Here is a 27600-nt window from a genome sequence, read left to right on the forward strand (position 1 = left end):
TTTCCTGGAGGGACCTCCATGGCCATCAAACCCCAGTGCTCCAGGGTCACTTGGTTCATTCTTCCCACTCAAGAGTTTTTCACTCCAAGCCTGGAACTGGCTCATTCCCACCAAAAGACCAAAAGAGTGTGGCCTTCCCATAATTCCCATTATTCTGCCCTTCTGGGAGTGAAGAAAGTGAATACAAAAGATGCAAGTCCTTGGCTTCACTGTGCCTGGAGTCAGCTTACAAAGAAGCTGAGATGCTCAAAAGTCCTTGTGGGTATGGTTCAGTGGGGATGTTCTCTAAAGAATACAGCCTTCTGGGGCCGGGTGCAGTGGTTCACACCTATAATCCCAGCACTTTGGGAGGGCAAGGCAGGCAGACTACCCAAGGCCAGGAGTTCAAGACCAACCTGACCAACATGGAGAAACCCTGTCTCTACTAAAAATACAAAATTAGCCAGGTGGGGTGGTGCATGCCTGTAATCCCAGCTACTCAGGAAGCTGAGGCAGGAGAATCGCTTGAACCCAGGAGGCAGGGGTTGCAGTGAGCCGAGATCATGCCATGGCACTCCAGCCTGGGCCACAAGAGCAAAACTCCATCTCAAAACAAAAAAAGAGTGTGGCCTTCTGGCATGAGAATGATGACCAAAGCACATGGAAGTCTTGCTAGTTTTGGTGGAAGTGTGAAGACCACTGAGTCTCTGATATTCCTACATCAGCATGACTTTCATGCCCTGAGATGCCTAACAATTTCATGAGCATACAATTTATTTATGGTCAGCTTTCCTGGGCAGTGGTGAGGCCTGAATAAAAGGTTGCTCCTGAGGGACCCTGATGAGGTTGAATGAGGAAAGTGAGGATTTCTCTCTTCCATCTGTGCTTAGGCTTCCTCCCCAAGTTTTAGGACGCTATGATGATTACAGTAATGGAAATGGTTACTGGGGCCGGGTGCAGTGGCTCATGCCTATAATCCTAGCACTTTGGGAGGCCGAGGCGGGTAGATCACCTGAGGCCAGGAGTTCAAGACCAACCTGGCCAACATGGCAAACCCCGTCTCTACTTAAAAATACAAAAATTCACTGGGCATGGTAGTGCACGCCTGTAGTCCCAGCTACTCGGGAGGCTGAAGCAGGAAAATCATTTGAACCCGGGAGGCAGAGGTTGCAGTGAGTTGAGATTGCGCCACTGCACTCCAGCCTGGGTGACAGAGCAAGACTCCATCTCAAAAAAAAAAAAAAAAAAAAAAAGATACTGTGGGCAAGTTTGGCAACTCCATTTTCTCAGTGGCATCCCTGAGAGGCGAGGGGCTTGCCTCGCTCCCCCAGCTGAGAACCAGTGGAGCAAAATCCTACCCTCGTTCTACCACGACCCCAGTCCCTCCCGGGGGCCACTCTGCCCATCTCCTCATCACTTGCTATTGGCCACCTGGGAATGCCTCCAGCAGGCCTGAGTTTCAGTCTTCACTGCAGAGACTCCTGCAGCAGACATCAAGGGCTGCCCAGCCTTCAGAAACTCTCTCCTTCCCAGAAAGAAGTTCCTGACATCTCACCTTGTTCACAAGCCAAAGGCTATGAAAGCACAGGTGCTTTCTCAAGTTTGACCTGAATTCGACAACCATGGGGTGACGCAGGCTGGGGAGCAAAAGCACGGACATCCCCCATACCCAGGGCTTTTCTTTTTAATGAAGCCTGACATTCTATTCTGGGAGTCACGCTCATTTGTGTGAGGGGAAGGTTGTCCTGGGAAGCCGGGGAAGGCTGGTATGAATAAATCATAAAGCGCTTTACAAATCAGCATTGGCTCTGAAGATGAGGGCCCAAAAAGATGCTGGGGCCCAGTTCTCGCCGCCCCTGAGAATTAATTTATTTGCAGTCAAGGCTGTCTTAGAAGCTCTGTAAAGGGGAGTCCACACGCATGACTGTGGGGAAAAGGCATAGATTATCTACCCTGGATCGAATTGGGTCAGCACAGATGTGTACATGAGTTAGGGCTGGGGCCATTTATTTACTAATTCTCAATATTGCCCAGGAAGAGGAAGTGAAAGCTCTTGAATTTAGAGCCTAAGTATCAGTCCCCGATGGGTACAATTTGGATTGTATTCCACCTGCTATTCCAGGGTGGGCAGCTCCTTCATTTCACTTGGTGCCGTGGATTCTGTTCTTCGGACCTAGAAGGCTGCTCCCAGCAAACTCCCACCAAGCAGGGAGCTGCAAGGAGAAGTAGGCCCGTGTGGTGTAGTGATCACGGATCTTCCAACAACAGCCTGCACTCGACTGCCACCTCCTCCACTTACTAGCTCCTGACTGCAGCAAGTGACTTAACCTCAGTTTTCTCATCTGTAAAATGAGCGTAACAGTTTTCCCTCTGCAGAATTGCAGTGTGGGTTAAACAAGACGATTCAGAAAAGCCGCCTGGAACTCAGGGAGAGTGCTACATGGAGGGATGTAGGAGGAGGGACAGGCATCACAGCTTGTCACCTTGCATCCTCGTCACAGTGTAATTTCCTGGTGTCCCACACTGGGTTCTGTAAATCTTAAAGGACAGGAGACAAGGTAGACCATGAGGCCCGGTTCAGACATGGTGCAGCCGAAGTCACAGTTCTGTCTGCTCTGTTGCCATATACATGCTGCTTTTTTCTCCCTTTTAGATTTCAATGTAGCAGCCTAACACAGTGAGAAACCATGAACACCACCTCAGGCAGAAACCTATCATAGTCACAAGATTAGGCCACTCTAGGGGCTACACCTCTGCTCAGACAAGGGTGGGTGCGTGTGTGAGTGAGTGCACACACACTCTCACACACACACACACAGTGCTACTGCTAGGGATGCAGTTTCTCTTAGTTCCCATCCCCCACTCCCTCTGACCCTTTCCAGAATCTTCCCAGCCTGTCACTGCTGGTTTCTGCAAGTCTTGAGAGCAGCTCCAGCGATACCCCGTGCTGTCTCCCTGGACACTGTGTGGGTAGTGGAGTCACCATAGCAACGTGGCCCCTGTGGACATGGAGCTGTCTGCAAGGACGGTGCTGGGTGTGGGCCAGGGCCCCAGTGCCAGGGAGAAGGGATGGACCCCTGCAGCTGAGCTGACCTGGCTCTGGGATCCCAGCCCCTGTCCTCCCAGACAAGGAGCCCAGCAGGTGGGGAAGAGAAAAAGCACTTGCCTTCCTTGTGGATCTGAGGCAGAAAGCCCAGCTCGAGCGTGGGAGGAGTAAGAAGGGACTTTGCAGACAGGATGAGGAGGCTCCAGGTGGACCTTAGATCCCAGCGTGGGCCTCACACAGCTTCCTGGGCTCTCAGAAGCATTCCTGGGCGTGGGTTAGTCAATAGCTTCCTGTTAACTCCCCGAGTCTGTGCCCTCAGCCCCTGTGATTCATCAAGGCCAGCTTTCAGCCGGGGGCAGCCTTTCCTTCACGACCACCTGACAAGGCCAAGTTCACTGTCCGCACCTGACGGAACAGAAGACTGACACCCTGTCACACACTGCTAGGCAGCAGGGAAGAAGTTTAAAACGAGCTCTGTTGGACCACAAAGATGACTGAGATGTTTCATTAGAAAACAATAATATTCAGATTTTTTATTAGCAGGCTTATACCAGGAAAAAAAAAAAGTCAACTAAGTTATTAGGGATGTGGTAACCACTTATCCCAGCCAATATTACCAAAATTTTTGTCTCAGATTCTTTTAAATTGAGATATAATCCACATACCATAAGTTTTGCCCTTTTAATGTGTACAATTCAGTGGTTTGAGTCTGTTATTTCATTTCGATGGCTCTGCAGAGTATATTGGAGGAGCACCAAAGAGAGAGGTTCTGCTGTGGGACTGACTGTATTCAAATCCCAGCGGCACTACCTCCTAATGTGTGACTTTGTTTACCTTATTTAACATCTCTGAACCTCAGTTTCCTCTTCTGTAAAATGGGGATGATAGTAATAGGGTTGTGAGGATCAAATGAGATCATGTATGTAAAGCACCTAGTGCCTGCCACACAGTAAGACTTCGTACATCTGAGCCATTATCATTATGTATGAACGAGTGATGGGACTGTCTGGATAATTGTGTTCACCTCTGGATACCATTAAGACAGACACTGATAAAGCAGAGCAAACGTGGGATGAAGAGGCTGGGAGGCCAGGCGCGGTGGCTCATGCCTGTAATCCCAGCACTTTGGGAGACTGAGGTGGGTAGATCACCAGGTCAGGAGTTCAAGGCCAGCCTGGCCAACATAGTAAAATCCCATCTCTGCTAAAAATACAAAGATTAGCCGGGCATGGTGGCAGGTGCCTATAGTCCCAGCTACTCAGGAGGCTGAGGCAGGAGAATCACTTGAACCCAGGAAGCAGAGGTTGCAGTGAGCCAAATTGCACCACTGTACTCCAGCCTGGGCGACAGGGGGAGACCCTGTCTAAAAAGAAAAAAGAAGAGGCTGGGAAAACCAGTTGATGCTGGCCGGTTTGGTGTGGGTACCCGTGGCAACCTCTGGTTTTCTGTGGCCTTGCTCTACCAAAACTGGGGCGGGAACAGACTTGGGTCCTGCCTAAGTCAAAGCCAAGCTGGTGGCTGCCTCTGCCACCTTGAGTGCCAAAAGGGGCTTTGGGGAGGGCAGCAAGGGAGGTAAGAATGACACAGACGGGACCTCTGAGGACGCTGCAGCCATGTAGTGGTTGGAATCTGACCTAAGAAGCCAGTTCGGCCCAGGGCTGCCCTAAGGGATGCTCAGAAGAGCGCCGCTCAGCTTTAGCTCCTCCCAGCTGCCTCTGCTTGCTGACCACCCCAACTCTTTTATCTATTTTTCCACTAAAAAAAATATGTATATTATAAGCGTGGCACTCGGTGAATTTTCACAAACTGAACTCAACTGTGAATCCAGGATCCATATCAAGGAGCAGGGCCTTACCAGCATCCCAGAGGCCCTCCCTGTCTCCTTCCAGTTCCTATCTGTCCCAACCCTCCTCCCCCTGCCAAGGGTGGCCCCCATCCCAGCTCCTGCTTGCACAGACGGTGCTACTCAGTGTGCACTGAGCCACCTGGGGGTCCGGATGGAATGCAGCAGGTCTAGAAGGGGGCCTGTGCGTTCCTGACACACTCTCAGGGGATGCTGATGCCACATCCCCAGACCACACTTGGAAGAGCAGTGATAAGATTAGTACCTGATGCTTTATTTTTGTGTTGTCTCTTGGAGACTGGTTGTGTAAGATAAATGGAAGCACCAGAAGCCTGGTCTCCTGGGACCCAGCTATGGGAGGGAAGGAGCTCCTGGGGTAGAAGACACCGAGTGTGGCCCCCACCCTCGAACCTTGGGAAGCAGGGCGGTTCTCTCACAGCTGGCAGGGTGGGGTTTGAGTCCTGAAGCACCCCTTCAGCCCCTTCACCCTGCTCAGATGGGTGGCAGCTGGGCAGGGATGGGGCAGGGGAGGCCTAGACACTGGACTGGGGAGTGTGATGTCCTCTTCCTGCCCTCCTAGAGGTACTGGAATTTTCTAACTCTAACTAGAAAGGTAAAGGCTGCCTAGGAACACTACTTGGCCTCCCAGTAAATTCAAGTCTGGTAGGAATTAATGAAACATTTTTAGTGAAAAGGCCATAAATCTGTGGGGGTTTTTTTTGTTATTGTTGTGTGGGGATTTCTTTTTGAGGCAGTTGAGAAGTAAAGCAATGTAATAACGTGGGTTTGGGGCTGTTTCTGCAGGTGGGCTCTCATGGCTGGCCATGGTAATGTGCTTGGTGATTTCAGAAGGCAGCAGGAAGGCTGGGCCAGGAGACACCCACAGGGTTTGGTGGTGGCCTTGCCTGGTAGGTCCAGACCAGCTCGGGGAGAGGGCCCAGGGACTGGCTGTCACAGGGCCTGATTGGGCCAGCTGGAGTCCTGGATGGGGTGCAGATGCCCGCTTGATGACAGTGGCCTCCCCACCCCCAACTGCCTTCCAGTGGAAGGGGCTGAGTGGGGAACCAGGGACTCCCCGGACTCCTGAGTCAATACGTAGATGATGGTCTCCCTTCCAGACAGCCCACATGTGGGCCACTCCAACCTTTGGCTCTGCTCAGCACTCTTGTTCCCACAATTCATTCATTCATATGATAACATTCCCAGGCACCTACTAGACACAGATAATGTCCTTGGGGAGCTGGCAGTGTAGATTGAAAACCTACGTAAACAAACAGTTCCCATTTACTATGTTGTGTACACTGACAGAGACAGGCCTAGGGGAGTGGGTAAGGCCCAGAAGCAAGGGACAAATCAGGGAAGACTTAAAATAAGGGACCCCTCTGAGTGAGCTCCAGTTATTTCTGGAAGTCCTAAACGATACACCATACTTGCCCACAGAATTCTCAGCAGCTGCAATCACACGGTGTAGCCTCTCAGACCTTCCTCTCTGACCCTGATGCCCACTCGTCCATGTCTTCTGTCCACAGAGCTGCATGAAGGCACATAGCAGCCCCCTCCCCACCACGCCCCACCCCCGCCTGCCACCACCCATCTGAGAATGCTGCTCTTCCAAAACCTCCGCAACCTCCAGTCCTGAGGCTCCTTCTGTGGTTGTGGGGGAACAGGAAGAAAGGCCTCTTCCTCATTCTGCACTGTTCTGTGGCCTGAGCCAAGGCTGCTAAGGGCAGTTGTGCACTTTCTGCACTACACAAGGGTGTTGGCATCAGGGGCAGGAGCTGAATTTTGGCCTGTGATCGGCTCTTTGAGCCAAGTTCTTGGAGTCTGTTGGCTTTGAGGGCCTTGAGGAGTGGAGTCGTTCAGAAAGGGCCCAGAGGGGATGCCTTTCAGAAATTTCTCCTCCCAGAGGGGGAACTTCTCTCTGATTTGCCCCAAGGCTCCTAAGATGCCCCCTAGGCCCTGACTTGGGTTCCAAAGTGCTCCTGCAGGTCCTGAGTCACCTTTGCCCCCTGCACCATTTCCCCAGAAAGGCTCTGCTATACTCTAAACTCCAGAGAAGATTTTTCTGTACAGGTCTTACCCAAAACACCCTGAGCAAGATGGGGTTTTTGGGAGCTGTTTCTAGAGGCTGCTCTTCAAAGTCTTATAACTTCAGGATTTATCTGTCGCCCCTGCCCCAGAAGACAAGACGGGCCCTGGAGACCTCTCACCTCTCCCACCTCATACCTCACAGTGGTCTGGGTCTTGCTTTGGGGCACTCTGGGAGTTTCTTCCCTCCTTCTCACTATTGATCACCTGGAATGAGCAGTCAGAATGAAATAAAAGGCCCTTGAAGAAACTTCTGGACAGCAGGAGAGTGACTTGCCCCTGTGTTCAGTCAGCCACCAGAGCTTGCTTCTCCCTCTGACTTGTTGGCCTGAAGCCCACATGAATCTGTGGCAACAAGGAGACCCGGAGCACGGCAGTCCCGTCCTCCTGTCCATCATCTGTCAGAGCAGGCCTGCCAGCAGAGGTTGTGTGTCCATTTTCATGCTGATCCCCAGAAGGGCATTGAAAGCCCTTCACCCGGCCAGGCATGCTTCATGAAATCAGTGGAGCAAGCGGCTGAGCAGAATTGTTCTGGGCATAGATGCTTCCTTCCATTTGGAGATTTGCTCTTATTTCTTTTTCCTTTTTCATAGCTGAGACTGAGATGGGCGCTGCCTGCCTAAAGTTTGTCTTCCCCCATGGATGTATTATGTTCAAGGCAGTTTGCAGAGGGGGCTGAGTACTTGATGGCTAAGGGGAGAAAAAGAAAGATGTTAAATCAGAAAAATAAACACATGTAAGACTTTAGGAGAAAAAGTGAAGTAGCTGGTTGGTGTTGATGAATCAGTAGAGACTTGTATTGGTGGTAACATATTGAAAAACAGAATCATTAGAACCCTTCAGATGAAACCTTCTAGTTTATTCGGCATCATAGAGCCACATAGAAGGGAGGCACCTGGGATGTCACTAAATGAAACCTCCCTCAGTGCAGGAAATGCCCCTGCAGCATTCTGATGGAGGGGGAGAAGCCGGGGCGGGGGGGTCTTCCAAGCTTTGCTTGAATATGGGGAGTGATGGGGAGCTCACTACCTGTCAGACAGCATGTAGAAGGAACAGCTGAGGCCATGAACTCAGCCTCTTTTGCTATCAAATGCTCCAGTTCTCTCTGTGGTCTTCCTTTATTTTGCTTGCTTGGGCTCAACTTGCACATCTGTGGTGACAAAGAGTTTACAACCTCCTAAACTGGCGCATCCAGCCTGATTGTCTCCTCTTGGCTCCAGAGATTTAAAGGTGGGCACAGCAGGCCCTGCCTCCCAGTAGCCTCATCTAGTGGGAGAGGCAGACAGGTAATCAGATAGATGTCATCTCTGTGTGACCAGCAGAGCAGAAACATGCTTGAAGGCAGAAGTCATGAGGAGGAAGTGGTCAGGACCTCCCTGCAAGGTCTCAGTAGGCTTCTCGGAGGAAGTGGCTCACAAGTTTGGATTTCAGAGGATGCATGAGAAGTTCTGAAGAACACTGAACAAGGAATGGCATTTTGGGTGGAGGAAACAGCAAGTGTCAGACCTGGCAGCATGAGCCAGTGTGATGTGAGGGGAAAGACTGAGCAGTGCAGGATGGCTTGAGGAATATCAGAAGAGGTAGGGTGGAGGGGGCTGCACCCTGCCTGCTAAGAATTTGGAGTTTAACCTGAGGGCTCTGGGGCAGCAATGGGTTTAAATCCCAGAAGCTTAAGCTGGACTAACACTCAATACGGGGACTGACTGTGGAGCCCTGGCAGTAGGTGTCTGGTGATTGTAGGCAGGAACGCTCCCAAAGACAAGGTGGTTAGTCAGTTCTCTACACCAGACAGCAATGGGATGCAGCATTGAGAGTCTCTAAGACAACCCCCAAGTTCAGTGATTCACTAGGACTCTCAGGGCTCAGCGTGCAGTCATACTCGCAGCTATGACTTATTACACTGAAAGAATACACAGCAGCATCAGCAAAGGAAAAGGCACATGGGGAGGCGAAGTCCAGGGGAAACCAGGTGCCAGCTTCTGATAGCCCTATCACAGCAGAGGTGCACAGGACACGCTTAATTCCCCCAGCAATGAGTAGCGACCACATGTGTGCAATGCTGCCCAGGGAAGCACATTAGAGATGCCATGCCCAGGGAGTTTAGTTGGGGGATGGCTATGTCAACACCGTCTGCCTACTACATAACAAAATTCCAGACTCCCAGAAGGAAGGCAGTGTTCAGCATAAACCATGTTGTTTGCACAACCCGTTTAGGCACAGTGAGCTGCTCTTACCATTGAGGAGATGGTGGGAACCATCCAGAATCCAGGCTCTCAGATACCAGCCAAGGACCAACCCTCAAATCAGACCTTCCTAAAGACAACGGTCTCAGGCCTGCTACGTTAACTCTTTTCTGCCCAGGCATCCTCAGCTATTCTTTGCTTTTAGTTTATGGCAACATATTGCAATTTCCAGATGCCAGGTTAAATTTATATTATTGAGTTTTAACTAACGACTAATTAGATGGTTGAGTCTTAATGAATTTAGCCCTCACAAAATAGACAAGTGGCCTGGAAATGATTGTTTCAAAGAAAACATAAGTTAAAGCAAGTATTAAGAATGCTTAGCACACTAAGGCCAGATGCAATGGCTCTTGCCTATACTCCCAACACTTTGGGAGGCTGAGGCAGGAAGATCACTTGAGTTCATGAGTTCAAGGCCAGCCTGGGCAATATAGCAAGATTTTATCTGTACTAAAAATCAAAAGTTAGCCGGGCACGGTGGTGCATGCCTGCAGTCCCAGCTACTCAGGAGACTGAGGTAGGAGGATTATTTGAGCTCCGGAGATGGAGGCTGCAGTGAGCTGTGACTGTACCACTGCACTCCAGCCTGAGTGACAGAGCGAGATCTCATCTCAAAAAAAAAAGTGCTTAGCACACTGGAGTGACACATCTCCTCAAAACAGATCTTTGTCAGCCACAGGATGAGGTAAAAATGATGATATTACTTCATCTTTGTCCTTTTTAAAATGCCCATGGTCTGTATATGGTAATTTGTCAAATTAAACATGTTCAAGAGAACGTTATCAAAAATGCTGTAGACCATTGGTCTTAACAGTCGTGTCAATAAATTAGTTTACAAGTGTGTTGAGGTCCCCGGAGGGTGTTACAGGTTGGTCAGCTACCCCCTCTGGGTGTGTCCTGGTCCTTTGACATCTGGCTCCTAGGTGTAGATGAACCTGATTTGGGTTGAGGAGACTCCATCTGAGGAGGAGGCAGCAGCAGGATGTCAGGGAGAGAGACCTGGACCAGGACGAAGCATCGAGTTCCAGGCTCAGCTCTGGAGCTGTGTGGCGTGATTAAGGGAAATATCTTAAATGCGCTGGGCCTCAGTTTCTTCACCTGTTAAGGGATTTCCTCGCTTAACTGACACCTCCAAAAAATCACCTTGGTGTTTGTTGTTTTTCTTGTTGTTTGTTTTTATTATTATATACTTTGCCTCTGGCCTAATAATACTTGTTGAAGATGAACAAATGAACAAACTAATGAATGAGTGACCCAGCAAACTAATGAATGAGTGAATGAATGAATGAATAAGATGAACTGTCAAGTCCCATGCATCTCTGACAGATGACAAACGTATTTTCTGGTCATTGAATATGCTTAGGTCTAAATTCTCTATCTTTGGCTCTTTCCCCCTCCCTGTTTTGTATACTTTTCTCATATCCTTTTATGATCATCTGGGTAATACTGTGGCCATTCTACATTGTTTCTAAAGCACTGTGGTTCATTTTTACCCATCTGATTTCTCCTTGTTTGTGAAATTTTAAAAACAAAGAAAAAGAAAATAGAAGGCTCAGTGCCCACCTGTACCCTCGCAGCATTCATGCTTCACAGGCCTGTGTTTCCGAACAAGTGCTGTGATACTGTTGTCCTTCCCTTGATTTAGTGGGTCGGCCTTGCAGTCTAAAAATAGTTCCTATTTTTACAAATAAAATGGAAATGCAAAATGTTCTGTCTCTGAAAACCCGGAGAGTCAAGTTGCCGGAAAGGCAGGAGCAGAATGAATCCGTCAGGGGAATGGGCTGGGAACATTTCTTGGAAACTTCCTGCTTGTGCTGGTGGCAGCCAGCCCTGAACTAGAAGGGGCCTGGGGAAGCCAAGCAAAGCTGCTGTGCTCAGCTCCTCTGGATGCAGAGGGCCTCAGCTGTCTGCTGCAGCCTGGCTGCCTCTCTTTTCCCTACCACATCTACTTTTCTGCCTTGTGTTCAGCCAAGGCAGCTTGGAGCCTTTCAAAGGAAACTAAGCTCAACAGAGCTGAGGGAAAGCAAAGACCCAAGCTCAGAGCTGCAGCTCATGGGGCACGTGGCTTTTCCGTCCCAGTGAGTGGGAGGCCCCAGAACTCAGTGGTGCACAACCCAGGGCTGGACCATGATGTGGGGCCCCCACCTGGAGATGTGCAAGTCTCCTGGGTATTAGAGGGTGTCCAGTCTAAATGGTGAGGGTCGGGGGTTCTGGGAGTGATGCAGTACAGGTGAAAGTGGGCGTCCTGGAGGCCCCTAAAACCTAACAGGTGGTGGCCAGCCTGTTCCAGCCCTAAGGGATCCAAGTTGTAGGCTCATGTCAGGGCCGGCTGTTCCCATTAGCCACCAACCCAGCGCTAGGGGTCAGGGCACACCTTGGTCCTGAGGAATAGGTGAGAGCCAGACAGGGCCTCAGTCCTGAGCAGGGACCAAGGTCTAAATGTGAGCTCAGTAGCCAGGCTGGCCTGTGCTGACTAACTGGCCTTCTGAGGTCGCACTGGACAATAGTAGCCACATGGCCTGACCATGTGGGGAGAGGACTGGGCAACAGGAAGAAGGAAGGGAGGAGGGGACATGAAGGCCAGAGGGCTGGACCATCACCTTTTGGTGGTACCTCAGCAGTCTGTGGCTCTCTGCCTGGCTCTTTCTGGGCTCATCTAAGGGAGGATTTGAATCTTGCACTCCTGTGTGCCCAGTGCCCTGGGTCTGGTGAGTGACTGATAGAACTAAATGCCTATTGAATGGAAATTTGATTGAAAGATGCCAGTGAAACTCAATGATATGTAGAGGGGAGTATTTTTCCCCGTCATGAAAAGTCCCCCTGCAGGGTGGTCTCATACCTGATGAAGTCCATCTACCTAAGGAAGGTCAATGCTTCTGTTTTCTCATGGCCTCTAGGTCAGGACCTGGATTCTCACCGTGGGCTACACAACCGCTTTTGGGGCCATGTTTGCAAAGACCTGGAGAGTCCACGCCATCTTCAAAAATGTGAAAATGAAGAAGAAGGTAATCACTCTCCTGTTTCAGGGTATTAGCAGTGTTCACTCAGCATTTATCTAGCAAGTATATACTATATTCCAGGCACTGAGCTATTTGCTGGGGATCCAGGCTAAACACAATCCCTACCTCCTGCTACCTTCAGCCTACTGGGGAAATCGGACAGTTAACAAAGCATTTATAACACGGTTATCAGGGCTGGCTGGGGACATGTGGGGAGTGCTGGGGTACAAAACACTCAAGGGAGGCTTCATGGAGGAAGTGCCACCTATGCTGGGGCCTGGAGGGTGAGTGGGAGTTAGCCAAGCAAAGGGCATAGAGATGCTGGGGACCTTGTCAAAGGAACCATCCAGGGCAGCCTGGGGATAGGAGGAGGGTGGTCAGGAGCTGAGAGAGGCTTGATGTGGCTGGGGCGTAGGACTCGTGGGGACAGGGGACAGGGAGAGGCTGGAAGGGAAGGCTAGAGCCACATTAAGGAATCTGCACTTTAACTTATGGGCAATAGGGAGCTCTTAAAAGAGAGGGGTGAAACAGGGCTGGTACTGGATTTAATGATTCCATTTTCAAAGAGGCTCTTGTAGGACAGGAGCTCAGCCTTCACACCGTGGACTGCATTCGCCACCCGTGAGGTTTGGTATAGCCATGATGTTGCCAACCTTGTCTCTTAGTCATAGAGAAACTTTGTCCACCACTGTCCTTTTTAACTCTTGCAGTGGTACTGGTTCTCCCCTTTCTTCTGGATAAAGTTTGTGGCAAGTCTTATGATTTTGAAGGTCCTCTGGTCAGTAACGATTATAATATGTAGAGTCTATCATTATATTCAAAACTTCAAACAGTATTCATTGGCACAACTTCTCCCTCTCCCAGCTCAGGCCTGCAGCAGGCCGGCCACCTGCCTTGGGAAAAGGGGTATAGGCTGGCTGCTTCTCTCTTTGGCCAGCCTGCATTCTTTCCCCATCATCCCATCCACCCAGGTGTCCAACCCCTCTGGAGTTGGAATTAGGAGTGGTGGAAGGGGCAGGAAATACTTTACTTGCTTGGAGCTGGCATTGGGCTTACTGGGCCTGGCGAGGATCGCAGCAGGCCCTTTACACTCCTGGGGTGCTTTTCTGGGTCCCTCATTACTGGGACTTTCTCTCCTGCCGTGCTCTTGATGCAGATGAAATGCTCCCCCAATTGGCTATTTGTGGTTTCTTCCCCTGCTCCTGAGCATCCTTCAGTTCTCTACCCTGGGGTCACCTCACCCCTCCAGCTAGTCCTGGACAGGGCCACACAAGCTCTTCCTCACCCACGGCCCACATCTGGGGCGCAGAAAGCACTCCTGCACCCTTTGCACCTACAAACCTAAGGACTGAAGGCTGATGTCAATGTAGCAGCTGCCTCTCTTTTGTTCCATCCTCAGAGCAGCTGGCCAGTCCATCATCCCCCATTAGATTTCTCAAGCGGGAGTCAGACACCAGTCCACAGGGTCCCCCAGGCTGCAGAGACTCCTATCAAACCACCCAGTGATCTCCTTTTCACTGGAAACCAAGGCCTCTTTCTTGATTTGAGGTCATGGAGGAAGCGTTCCCTCCCAGTCCACCCATTTCTGTCACCAGGGGAGGGGTCTCATAGTACCGTGATACCTCTTACCGAAAAGGCTCTTCTCAATTTAGTCCCCCACCCATCACACCCTAGCCCCCTGCACACACTCTTCAAATCCTGATGTGGGCATCACCTGTTTACTGACACCTCCTCTGCAGATCCTCACTGTGGGCCCATCCCAGTGGAACATGGAGCCTGTTGTTCTGGTTTTTCATCCGAGCCTGCATTTTGCTCCCTGGTTACCTGGTGCCAGTGGCAGACAGCAACCCAGCCCGAGCAGTGGGGCCAACAGGCAAAACAGAAGCCTGGAGTTCTAGTCTCTGCTCCACTGCTGATCTGCTGTGTTCCTTCAACAAAGCTCTTAATCTTTCAGGACCTCTGTGTCCTCATCTGTAGAATGGGGATACATTGATATAGTATTGTCCCCTTAGCTGTGATTCTGTGGGCTCCTGCCTGGTGTCCTGGTGGTACCTCTCCCTCCTCAGGCCCCCCACCCACCTCTTCACTGCCAAGGTCCTTCTTCAGGACTGCAGCGCCCTGTCCTCTCCAGATGAGGTGGAGGTATATTCTGTTCTTTGCCCCCTGCTCCACACCCGAAGCACCTTAGGAAATCCACAGGCTGCATTTAGAGTGGGGAAACAGCCCTGCTCTGCCGCCCTGTCCCTGTGCTCACCTGGAGAGGCCCTGCGTCTCTGGGCCCTGGCAGCATTTATGACAACTCTCCATGAGAGGAGAGGCCTGGCCACCCCAGTGTTTCTCAGCTCTGGCTGCACACTGCAGTCCCACAGGACCTTTTGAAAACTACAAGAAGTCACCCAGCCCAGGCCAATTGAAATGAGGGCTCTGGGGCCGGAGCTGAGCATCAGTAGTGTTTCAGCTTTCCCTGCTGATGTTAATAGACTGCCGAAGTTGGGGACCTGTGGTCTCTGTCAGGGCTTCTGAGTGTGGCTGGCCTGCAAGCTGTTAGAAATGCAAATTCCTGGGCCCCGCCCTGACCCTAATGAACCGGAATATTTGGGAGGAGCCCAGGAGCCTGTGCTTTCCCCATCCCCGGCCAAAGCAAGTCAAGGCTGGAGAGCCACTGGCCTAGGTGACTTCTGGCGCCCCTCCTGCTCTGCGGCTCTGGTTTAAGAGCTGCTCTGCCATTGATAACTCCATCCTGGTTTGGAAGAAGCACAGTGTTGGTTCCTATGTACTAATATGTGATTCATCCCTATGGTCATCTGTGATAAGGAACCTGCCTTTATGCTCTCTAACGTGACTGCCAAGCAACAACACGCCAACTGTCTGGCAACAATCGACAAAACATATCAGGGAAAATGGCAGGAGTTCAGTTGTCTGGAAGCTCCCTGTGGGGCAGTGATGTGGTGTCATCACCAGAGGCCACGGGCTTTGCTCACTTCCTCCTGCACTGCCTGAGCCAGGGCAAACTTGATCCCCCTGAGGGTCTGGGCCAACTCTGAGAGCTTGGGCTTGCAGTGGGTCCAGGCATCCAGGGAGGGGGCTTATCTGAGAGACAAGCCCCACACACACACTTTTTTAACTTTTTAAACTTTCTTTACTTTTTTTTTTAACTTTTTAAAACTTTTTTTCTACTTTTGTTTTTAAGGGTAATGATGTCAGAGACAGTGGGGTTTAAAACAGTCCCTTAAAGGGTATGAGGTTAGAGGACTAGAAGGTGACAGAGGTTGGACATCAAAGGATGGTAATTGTGTCACCAGGCATCTAGAGGAAGATGATTGTGATGGTGAGAAGGGCCTCAGGACCAGCGGGGGAAATGACATCAAGGGTGGTGAGGGTGACATCAGGAACAGAAAGGGAAATGAGAGCAATAAGGCTCATGCACAGAGGGGATCAGGACCACCTCTATTGGGTTAATGACACTGAACTCTCCACTTAAAAATGGTTAGTTAGGGGCAACCCGCTTGGGTCCCCTTCCACACAGTGGAAACTTTGTTCTTTCGCTCTTTGCAATAAATCTTGCTGCTGCTCAAAAAAAAAAAGGGGGGGGGGTTAGTTAAAATGGTAAAGTTTATGTGCATTTTACCACAATAAAAACAAAACTATAACAATAAAAGCCAACTTGGTTATGTAAAAAACTGACACTGTGAAGAAGAGCCCAATTTTGAACTACACCTGTCACAACCCTTTCAAAACAATCTGGTTCCCTGATTGAGTTTGTGGTTTGGGTAAGATATAAATATCTCTTCTCTACCCTATCCTCCTGTAATTTGGTTGGTAAATAATACTTAACCACAGCACCACAAACCGGCTCCTGGAATAACTAAAAAGCCCAGAGTGACCCCAAAGAGTTTCTCACACTGGAATAATGTACTTACCTAGCCTTCATCATTTTCACAACAAAATTAGTACCAAATCTTGTACTGAAAGCCTTTGGCAGTTCATATTGTTCATTTGTATTGTGCAGTCATCGTCACCATCCATCTCCAAACCTTTTCATCTTCCCAAACTGAAACTCCATACTCATTCAACACTAACTCCCTCTTCTCCTCACAGCCACGGCCACCACAATTCTTTCTACGAATTTGACTCCTCTAGGAACCTCATATAAGTTAAATCATACAATATTTGTCCTTTGGTGACTGACTTATTTTGTTTCTTTTAAAGAAGTTTGGACTTTTTTTAGTGGCCCCCTTAATTTTTTTTAACTGACATATATACTAGATTTGTATCAATTTGCAAATGCAATCATATGCTTTTTTCAATGCAGTTTCTTTATCCTTTTCTTCTTTGCATAGCTCCCACCCCTCCTCCCTCCATCCATGATGGCTTGCCCTCCCCAAACGTACATATACAAACTTCATCCCATATGCCCCATATGTCCACAGTTTTGAAAGCATTAAAGGAAAAGAAGCCTATGAAAGGCTATTAAACACGTGGTGACTTAATGCTTCCAAATTTCATATTTTTACAGCATGTTACTTTTTTTCTAAAGACCGATTGTGAAATCTTTTTAAATTGAGAAGGTTTATTACAGTCTTTATTTTGCCTCATATTAGGACCAAATGGAAGCATTGAGACAAGAGTAGAAATTTAGAGATGACACCTTCTGTTCTGGGGGAAGATGTTTCGCTTCTCGGCCTTTTGGCTAAGATCAAGTGTGAGGACAATGGAAGTTTACTACAAATATGACTGGATTCTGTTGCAGACAATAACATGAGTGGGAAAAGCATCTGAGGATAAACCCTCAGACTTTCATCTGGGCTCAACTTAAGGAAAATGCTGAGGGCTTTTAGTAGCTATCCTGAAGCATCCGCCATCTAAAGATGACTAGAGAGCTGAGCCCCAGGGGCACCATCCATGCTGTATTCCCCCTGAATGGTGTTCCCTGAAGAAATGAGTTGGCCCCAGTGGAAGGCCAGTCTGAATAGGTCAGAAAATCTTAAGTTTTTTGAAAAAATAAAGAAATGCCCTTTTCTCTTAACCAAGCATCAGCCAAGTTTTTCTGCAAAGAGCCAAAATAGTCAATAGGTAAGAATTTGCAGCCTCTTCTGTCACGGTTGCAGCTACTCAACTTTGCTTTTATAGAATGAAAGCAACCATAGACAAATACGCAAATGACATTCGTTTAAATGAGTATGGTAAAGGTGTAAATTTGTCTTCTCTACCTTACCCTCCTTGTAATTGAGGGTACGTTCATTTAAATGAGCATGGCTATGTTCCCATAAAACTTTATTTACAAAAACAGATGGTGGGCCAAATCAATAGTTTGCTAATCCCTGCTCTAAACAACTCAGAAGTCACATTTAGTAAAAATTACTGGATCTGTTGAACAGTTATTGTAAGCCAGGCTCTCGTAATCTAGTGTGGCATGTGCAAATATTATCCCCATGTTCTAGATGAGGAAACTGGTTCAGAGTGGGAAGGGAATTACCCAAGATCACACAACTAGTTAGTTCATTTCCAACTTAGATCTGATTCCAGAACCAGGTGCTTAATCAGTACTGTGTGCTCATCTGCCTTTGCTGTCATCTGCCACTAAGTACCTCCTACCCCCAGAGAGAGGACTGCATGTGATAGCATCAGTGAGCACTGACATAACGCAGAGAGAAGTTCAGGCAGCACTTAAGGAAAGAAGTCAAAGAATCTAAGAATAGAGAGATGGCTTTGCCTAATGCAAGGGGTCTCTGGTGCTCTCTGGTGCTCAGATCAGTGTTTTTTTTCTTTCCTTCCCTCTCTTTTCATTATTTAAGATTATTTTAAATCACCTCTACTTGACATTGTATTTTGTATTCCCATGGGTGTACTTGTGTAATTTTCACTACTAGTCTTCCCCACAAACATGCATGCTTCATAGGGCAGAATGTTTATGTTGTCCACTGTTGCATCCTCAGTGCCTAGAACAGAACCTGACTCAGGGTAGGCACTCAATGAATATTTCTACAATTAATAAATAAAAAACGATTCATAACTACTTAGCCTAAACCCATTCAGTCACAAACACTGGTTACATGCCAGGTTTTGTGAATGGTGCCAAAAGGAAAATAACCATTTCTTCTCCTCTGATTCTCAGCATCTTCCCACCATGCACCCATCCACACATGATGATTAGTCCCATGTCTAGTAGAGCTTAGGTGCAATATCACATTTTGCCCCTAGATGTCACTATGTCTTACACATAAACACAGAATCACTAATTGTCAAAACCCAAGTAATGGTAGCCAGCTACCATTTGTTGATCATCTTCTCTGTGCCAGACACTAAATGCTTTCTGGACCTCATCTCATTTTATTCTTATAATAACTGTACAATTTAGGGATCACTGACCGCACTTTAAAAAAACAGAAACTGAGTCCTAGCAAAGTTAAGCAACTTGCTCAAGGTCTCGCTTGACAAGAATTGGGATTAGAACGAGGTCTTCTACTTGCAAAACCTGTGTTCTTTCTTTTATACCATACTTGGAGAATAACACAGAAACTCTCCTCTCTCCCTCCCCCTACCCCTGCCCATGTTACAAATGAGAAATGCAGAATGAGAGCAAGGAAGTGATTGGCTCATGGTCACACAGGTAGCAAGGAACAAAGCCAGAATTCTAACTCAGGTCCACTTAATTTTAAATCCTTTAGAATTCCACTGCCCCAGCAGGGTGCTGTGGCTCACACCTGTAACCACAGCACTTTGGGAGGCTGAGGCAGGTGGATCACTTGAGGTCAGGAGTTCAAGACCAGCCTGGTCAACATGGTGAAACCCTGTCACTCCTAAAAATACAAAAATTAGCTGGGCATAGTGGCACATGCCTATAATCCCAGCTACTCAAGAGGCTGAGGCAGGAGAAGTGCTTGAACTTGGGAAGGAAGCAGAGGCTGCAGTAAGCCTAAATTGCACCATTGCACTCCAGTCTAAGTGACAAAGCAAGATTCCATCTAAAAAAAGAAAAAAAAATACACTTCCTCAGACTTCATACTTGAGCCATTAAATTGGAAGGATTTACTTTATGACATTTACAAGAGGAAAATTCTGGTGCCCAGCTTTTGAAGCCATCTCTGCCCCTTGCAGGGTATGCCTAGATTCATGGAGGAAGAGAAGCTGCTTGGGCTCAACCTTGAAATCAGGGTAGGAGTATGCCAGCAGAAAGGTGCAGGTCAGGCCTTCCAGGGGTCAGGAATAGCTAGGCAAATGCCTGGGGGCTCAAACAGCCTCCTGTTCAGCATCACGTAGATATGAGGCTCCTTCCAGCCCATCCCCTAACTGCTAAGCTCCTTAGGTATTTTGTCCCAGTTTCTCAAGACTGGCAGGTAGTTGCCTAGTTCCCCAGAGGGTGAGAGTTAAGCTGGGTTTCTGCAAAGCACCAGCAGTTCACCATATCCTTGAAAATCTCAGAGCGGGCTTTGCTAGTGCCCTGCCCCCAGGTAAAGCGGTTTTGCTGGATTTGATCTCCTTGGCAGTCACTGAGCCAACACTTTCCTCGTGTTCTTTTTACATTCGGTAACATAAAGGCCCCTCGGGTTTTTATTTCTCCTTTAAAAATGGCTTTAATCGTTAAAAACCAAACCTGGTGATATTTCTTAAGCTTCTGCCTGAATTTTGTTTGTTTTTCCATGAGTCTTTCCCAGAACTACTTCATCACATTAGCTTTTCTGGAGAGTGAGGGGATATATAAACATGAAGTGAATGAAATACAGGTCAGCTTTGGCACAGAAAATATTTATCCCCCGGCTGATCCCTATCAAAGAGACGTAAAGTGGGCTAGGAGTCTCACAGAGTAATAAAAATATCCCAGGCTGCAAAGAGGAATGGGAGTTATATTTCTTCTTTTTATATTCTTTCATGTCGATTCAATTCATCAGACTTTTAAGTAGCTACTGCATGCCAGGCCCTGTTAGGTGCTGAGGAAACACAAATAAAATGGGCTTTCTTTCTGTCTAGGGCTCCCCAGTTTACTGAGGAGGGAAGACGTGTATACAACTTAATATAGCTTCTGATTGGAGCTGTAAATGTTTGAGGATGTGAATTCTGGAGAAAACAGAGCTCGGTCCAAATCCAGGCTTCATTGCTTATGAAGTTTATTATATTGAGCAAGTTACTTAGCCCCCTCTAAGCCTCAGTTTGCTCGTCCATAAAATAAGAATAATAACAATATTTGACTTTCTATGAGACACTGCCTCTGAGACCATCAACCTAGAGGCAGGCACAGAGTCAGTGTTCATTAAATGTTAGCTATTCTTCTCATTGTTGTTACTACTGTGGTTCCTCCTGATAATGAAGTATGTGAACAAAGAGCTGTGGAGTAATTAGTTGTGCTGCAGGAGTTAGAGAGGGCTTCCTGGAGGAGGTGACAATTGATCGAGGTGTTTAAGGATTATTAGAAGTTTGCCAAATAGAAAGAACAGGGTATTCCAGACAAAAGAACTAGCACCTACAAAGACCTGGAGGGTGAAAATCACAGCTCGACCAGGGACTAGGAGTGGCCAAACTTCAACAAAATACACGTGTGTTTGGGGAATGATAAGGTCAAGCTTGTGAAAGGCCTTGAATGTCACGCAGAGGAGCTTGGCTGGATTTATCCTGTGGGTGATGGGGAATCGCAGGAGACTCTCCAGCTGGGGGGTTCATGATGCAGGTTCCTCCCCTGACCTGGGCCCCTAGTTGCTGCGTGGGACGCTGTCTCTCACATCGGCTCCCCTCCGCTCCTTCCCGCTCTGTAGATCATCAAGGACCAGAAACTGCTTGTGATTGTGGGCGGCATGCTGCTGATTGACCTGTGTATCCTGATCTGCTGGCAGGCCGTGGACCCCCTGCGGAGGACAGTGGAGAAGTACAGCATGGAGGTAAGCCCTCCACGCCGGCAGGAGCGAAGCCTGCAGATGCAGCCCCTGGCACGTGAGGACAGTGAGGCTGCCCAACACCCAGACTGCCCAGTACCCCGCTGGGAACACTTCATCAGTTCCATTTCCTTCCATTTGAGACATGTTATTCCAAGGAGACCAAATATAAGGTGTTGTGAAAGAAGTCGATTTTACTATTAATACACGCAGAATGAAGGGGAAATATTGGGCTTTTTAAAAGCGTATATTCTCATACATTGTAGAAGCCTTCATTTATAAGATCCGTCACTTGAGAAATGGCATTGCATATTTATCCCAATTTTAAAGTAAATCTCCTAAAAAGTGCTGCTAGGGAGTAAACATTCTGAAAGCTCCTTCTAGGTACGATGTTATTTTCAAAGTGATGAGCAATATATTTCTTTTCACACATTTGATATCAGATATTTGTTGTTAAAATAAAGAACCTCACATAAAAGTACTGTTAAATATACTTTTTAGATGTCTTGCAGTCAGCCTTGCCCTGAACTCGCACTGGTCTTTCTAGGATTCTCCAGATTAGGGAAGTTTGAGTCCCTTTGGAGGCTGTAGTTTTGTTGACTTTCATTTGAAATAGTTAGACTGTCTTTGCGGGGGACAGCTGAGCTGCAGTGGGGTGTACTATTTGGTAGGATTTCTGTACAGTGTAGCAAATTCTACTGAGAAAAAGAATCTGTTTCTCTCACTGCTTTATTAGAGAAATCTTTTTGTGGAATTTAGTGTGAATTCTTAAACTAAACCAGAAATGGTCATTCTATGCATTGGGGGCAGAACCTTTTATCCTGCTAGACAAGAAGGTTTTATAGAAAATAAGATGCTCAGGCTCATTTATCTCGAGACAGAGGGTTTACTCAGCTCGGTAAGAAGTTATGCATTCAGAGCAGCAGCAGAGAATGCCATTTATGAAACAGGTTGAGAAATATGTCCCTCCACCTGACCACCTTCCACATATTCCTGAGAGGAAGCGGGACTCCAGACAGACACAACCAGAACTAGCAAGGAGGACGGACCCAACACTGGCTGTGCCCACGGGCCAAGGGGGCAGGAACTGAGTCCACTCGAGCAGACAGGCTACTTTTGGACGGGGAGACATCTGGTCACCATTCATCCTGCAAGTTGGGCAACAGAACAGCTGGGTGGGTCCCACTTCATCCCAAGAGAATTCCCCGGCCACCACTAGAATTTAGAAATCTGGACAGGATATCAAACCAGGAAGAGCTATCATTGGCTACCTGAGCCCCTGAGCCAGGGAGAGCCTGTGGCGGTGACAATAACAAGCAATGATCATCATAAGAGCGATGATGATGATGACAGCTGGCATCATGTGTTAACTCATTTAATCCTCACGGCAATTCTAGGAAGTAGATGCTGTCCTTCGTCATTTTACTGATGACAAAACAGAAACCCAGAGAGGCTGTATAACTTACCCAAGGTCACCCAGCAGGTCAGTGACAGTAGCACTAACTACCCTCTCACCCAGTACCTAACCTTGCCTTTCAACACCTGGGCAGCTCTTAGCGGTTTTGCAGGCTTTCTTAAACCTTTGTTCATTGGCCACAGATCTGGGAAGTGAGTAGGGCAGGGATGTTCTCCCCTTCTACAAATGAGGAGAAAAAAGTAGAATAATGGGCAGACCGAGGGCCCAGGAGAGATCAAGGAATAAGAGCAGGGTGAGTCAGGCAGAGTTTGTGGAAGGCCTGGAGCTGGGCCAGGTGGACAGAACGAGACACAGTGGCTCAGTGTGGAGCCCAACAGTGGGCTGGGGAGGCTGAATGGCTGCCGCCTCTATTCTAGATGAAGGTGGGAACTGAGTATTCACTGGGGTTTCCCAAGGTGCCAGGTGTGTTAGGCAGACACTGACAGTGCCAGAGTCAGTAGACTCTGGAAATGGGGATGCCTGTCCTACTGGACCGTTTAGACAAGGTAAACCTGTGCAGTCCGACGTGTCTAGCTGATGGTTTGCTATTATGGCTCTTACCTGCCTTCCTTCTATTCTGTAATAAGCACTGCGGCTATCAATGGCTCTGTGCATAGAACCCTAGCACATTCCAGACTTTCCAAGGCTATGATTCTCAAACTGAGGAGTCCCAGGGTGCTGCAGAAGTGCCTTTCTGTGTAGATAAGGAAACTGAACCTCGAAAGGTGCTATCCAGGGCCCAGGGCCACCCAGATTGTCCAAGGCAAGGCCCAGATAGGCTGTTCCTGTGTCTCCCTCCGGGGTGTGCTGAGATTTCTCTCAGAACCTTTTCTGGTGGGTGCCTACTTTTCTTCTTTTATTTTAGGGTTGGCCTGTCCCACTGTTGCTATGGTAACAGAACCCTTTGACCTATCCACCCACAGCCCTGTTTATTGTCGTTTTTCTACCAAACAGCACCGAGCTGTTGGTTTCTCTCAGACCCTCCTCTGTCAGACACAACAGGGTAGTTGAACAACATGCCCAGGGGCTGAGGTATCCTAAAGTCTCCTTCAAGGGGCTGTTTTGTCCAGGACCTCCAAACAGAAAGCCTAGGCTCGGGGGAGAGGTGATGAAAGACCTTTGTGACCCATCCCTCCCTCCCCCTTACCTACTTCAGACACCCTTATGTGCTCTGGACTCGGAGCACCTGAGGATTCCAGGCGTGGGCCTTGCAATATGGTACACATCCTAGCCTTTGTTCATGCTGTGTCCCCTTCCAGAATCTTCTCTGCCAAGTAGATGACTTCAGCTTCAGCACCAGTGTTACCTCCTATGGAGAGGTGTCCCTGTGTTCACTGGCTCCGCTGGAGTCGAGAACCTGCTCTGCCTCACTTCCTCCCCCAGCATCCCAAACATTCCCCGGTCAGGACTCCCAGCAAGTCAGAAGTCTCTGCTGAGCTTCTCCAGGACAGGGCCACGGCTCAGCCAGCCCCCACACAGCCCACTCAGCACCCCACGGCCGGCATCTTCCATGGGAAGACACAGGTAGCCATGGCAGCCACAGCCTCATGGCAGCCTGCAGGCGAGTAGGGGAGCAGACTAAATCTGCAGACAAGTAACCCTATCACTTCAGATCGCTGTCGACTGTGAAAGCAGTGAGAGGGAAATAAACAGAACCCAGGGCTTGAGAATAACAGGAAGGACGCATGGAAGCGATTCATCCTGGGAGACTGTACTCACGGGTCCTTGGAGTAAAAGTCCCCTGGAGGCCTACTGGGGGCAACCCGGCCCCCCACCCTTATTCATTTCTGATATTGATTGATAAATATTGATTGATTGATTGATTTTATTTTTATTTGGAGACAGAGTCTCACTCTGTTACCCAGGCTGGAGTGCAGTGGCATGAACTTGGCTCACTGCAACCTCCATCTCCTGGGTTCAAGTGATTCTCATGCCTCAGCCTCCTAAGCAGCTGGGACTACAGGCGTGCACCACCACACCTGACTAAATTTTGTATTTTTAGTAGAGACGGGCTTTCACCATGTTGTCCAGGTTGGTCTCAAACTCCTGGCCTCAAGTGATCCACCCACCTCGGCCTCCCGAAGTGCTGGGATTACAGGTGTGAACCACCATGCCCGGCCATTTCTATGTCATAAGTATTTCTGTAGCACTTGTCGTGTGCCAGGTACTGTTCCAAATGCTTTACAAATATGAACTCATTTAATTTAATCTTTATTATAATCCTGTGAGGTAAGAGATATTTTTGCCCCCATTTTATAGATAAGGAAACTGAGACACAGAGACCTTCAGTGACTGGCCCAGGTCACGCAGCCAGTGAGTGGCAGAGCCTGGATTCTACCCCAGGTGGTCTGCTTTCAACTGTGTTGCCATCCAACTCCACATACAGGTGGAAAGGGTCCCTGAGGTGGGGGACAGAGGTCCTGACTTCTGGTTTCACTGCCTCTTTCTTCTTTCAGGGGCTGCACACAGCCTCTCTCAGAGCAGGCTAACTGTGTGGCTGTGGTCCTGGAGCCTGACTCCATGACGCCCCTGCCAATGCCGAGCCTCCGGCTGTGGCTCAGCACCCTACAGCCTCCTCATGCCCCAAACTGATTCCAGCCTCACTCTCACCTTTTCCACCAGCTATGCATTGGGCCCCCATGCTGAACTCCAGAGGTACAGGAGTAAATGAGATGTGGCCCTTCCTTCAAGGACCCCTTGGAGCAGTTAGGGAGACAGACAAGCCAGTGGCTAATTTGCAACCCCCATGGTACAGGATGCTGTGGAGCCCGAGGAGGGATGACCATCTGGTCTCATAGGGTCAAAGAAGGCTTTTCAGCTGAAAGCCAGGGAGGCCTGAGCAGGTGTGGGAGCTGGGAGGGACACTCAGGCAGAGGCCGCTGCATTTGGAGAGCAGGCAATGTGTCCACTGAACCGAGTGCTAAGAGGACATAGGCAGGGAACACAACACACAGTGCTACTCCGGTGTACATTGGCACAACCACTTGGAAAACTATTTAACATGAATCATGTCAAAGATGCATATGCCCCACAGCCCAGCCATTCCACTAGGACACATCCCTAGGGAAAGTCTCACACATATGCCCAAGGAGACCCAAGCCTGAGTGTTCACAGCAGCACTGTTCGTAACAGCCAAAAACTGGGAGCGTCCTAAATGGCCCGCAGGAACAGAATGGATATGTGCATTATGGTATTTTCAAAGAAAGGAAGACTGTACGGCTGTGGGAATGAATGAGCCACAGCCACACATATCACTTTGGAGGCATCTCAACAACACAGCAATGAGCAAAAACAGCAAGTCACGCATGAATACCCAAAACAGGCTTTCACATGCTTCAAGTTCAAACACTGGAGAAACTGAACAGAATATTGTTTAAGGATATATACATAGGTAGCAAAACCATTTTTAAAAAAAAGAAGAAGGCAATTGCTAACACAGAATTCAAGATTGTGGTTACCTCTTGGTGGGCAGGATAGGAGGATATGATTGAGACAGGCACACAGGTCCTGTAAGGTTCTGGCAATTCCGTTCTTCAAATCATACATATACATTATATCTACTCTTCAGAAAGTATGGTGTGGGTTTTGTTGGTGGTGGTGGTGGTTTTTTGTTTGTTTGTTTGTTTGTTTGTTTGTCTGTTTGTTTGTTTTGTTTTGTTTTGAGACAGGATCTCACTCTGTTGCCCAGACTGGAGTGCAATGGCAAGATCACAGCTCACTGTACCTCCCCTGGCTCAGGTGATCCCCCACCTCAGCCTCCCGAGTAGCTGGGACTACAGGCATGCGCCACCACACCCCATTAATTTTTGTATTTTTTGTAAAGACGGAGTTTCATCATGTTGCCTAGACTGGTCTCCAATTCCTGGGCTCAGGTGTTCCACCTGCCCTGGCCTTCCAAAGTGCTGTAATGACAGGAATGAGTCACCATGCCCAGCAGATGTATTTAATTTTTAAATTTGATTTATACTTACTTAATAGACTTTATTTCTCAGGGTAGTTTTAGGTTTACAGAAAAGGTTAACATAAGTACAAAGAGTTCCCATGTACCCTCCATCCACCCCCACAATTTCACCTGTTATTAACATCTTGCATTGTCTGGTACATTTTTTCAAGTGATCAACCAATATTGATGCATTATTCTTCACCACAGTCACTAGTTTACATTAGGGTTCACTGTTCTACAGGCTTTGCCAAATGCATGTCACGTAGTCACCATTACAATATCATACAGAGTAGATTCACTGTTCTAAATATCTTCTGTGCTTTACTAATCCTTTACAACCACTGATCCATAGTTTTTTCTTTTCCAGAATGTCATATAGTTAGAATCATAGAGTATGTAGTGTTTTTAGACTGGCTTCTTTCATTTAGTAATATGCGTTTAAGGTTCCTACATATATTTTTGTGGCTTGATAGCTCACTTCCTTTTATATTATTATATTCCTTTTATATTATTATATTATTCACTCCTGAATAATATCTTATTTCCTGGTAGCTCATTTCTTTTTATCACTGAATAATATCCTATTTCCTGGATGTACCACAGTTTGTTTATTCATTCACCCATTGAAGGGCATCTTAGTTGCTTCCACGTTTTAGCAATTATACATAAGGCTGCTACAAACTTTCATGTGTGAGTTTTTGTGTGGACATAAATTTTCAATTCATTTGGATAAATACCTAGGAGTGCAAGTTCTGATTATATGGTAAGAGGATGTTTAGTTTTGTAAGAAACTACCAAACTGTCTTCCAAAGTGGCTGTACCATTTTGCAAACCCATCGATGGGTTTGCAAAATGGTACAGCAATGAATGGGAGTTCCTGTTGCTCCGCATCCTTGCCAGCATTTGGTGGTGTCAGTGTTTTGGATTTTAGCCTTTCTAATAGGTGTGTACTGGTATCTCATTGTTATAATTTGCAATTCCCCAGTGACATATGATGTTGAGCATCTTTTCATATGCTTATTTGCCATCTAGTGAAAAGACTGTTCAGATCTTTTGCCCACTTTTTAAATAGGTTGTTTTCTTATTGTTGAATTTTAAGAGGTCCTTGTATATTTTGGATGCAAGTCCTTTATTAGATA

General features: G+C 47.9%; 1 protein-coding gene across 1 annotated transcript in view; it reads left to right on the forward strand.

Moving 5' to 3' along the window:
- The window catches only part of GABBR2 (gamma-aminobutyric acid type B receptor subunit 2), a 419555-nt gene that overhangs the window by 322781 nt on the left and 69174 nt on the right, over positions 1-27600 (forward strand). The window contains exons 12-13 of the mRNA XM_050762091.1: positions 12097-12204; positions 20946-21068. Of these exons, the coding sequence (XP_050618048.1) occupies positions 12097-12204; positions 20946-21068 (231 nt within the window). The remainder of the gene's footprint in view (positions 1-12096; positions 12205-20945; positions 21069-27600) is intronic.

This window comes from Macaca thibetana, chromosome 15, assembly GCF_024542745.1.
Source record: "Macaca thibetana thibetana isolate TM-01 chromosome 15, ASM2454274v1, whole genome shotgun sequence".
In the NCBI taxonomy this organism is placed as follows: Eukaryota; Metazoa; Chordata; class Mammalia; order Primates; family Cercopithecidae; genus Macaca; species Macaca thibetana.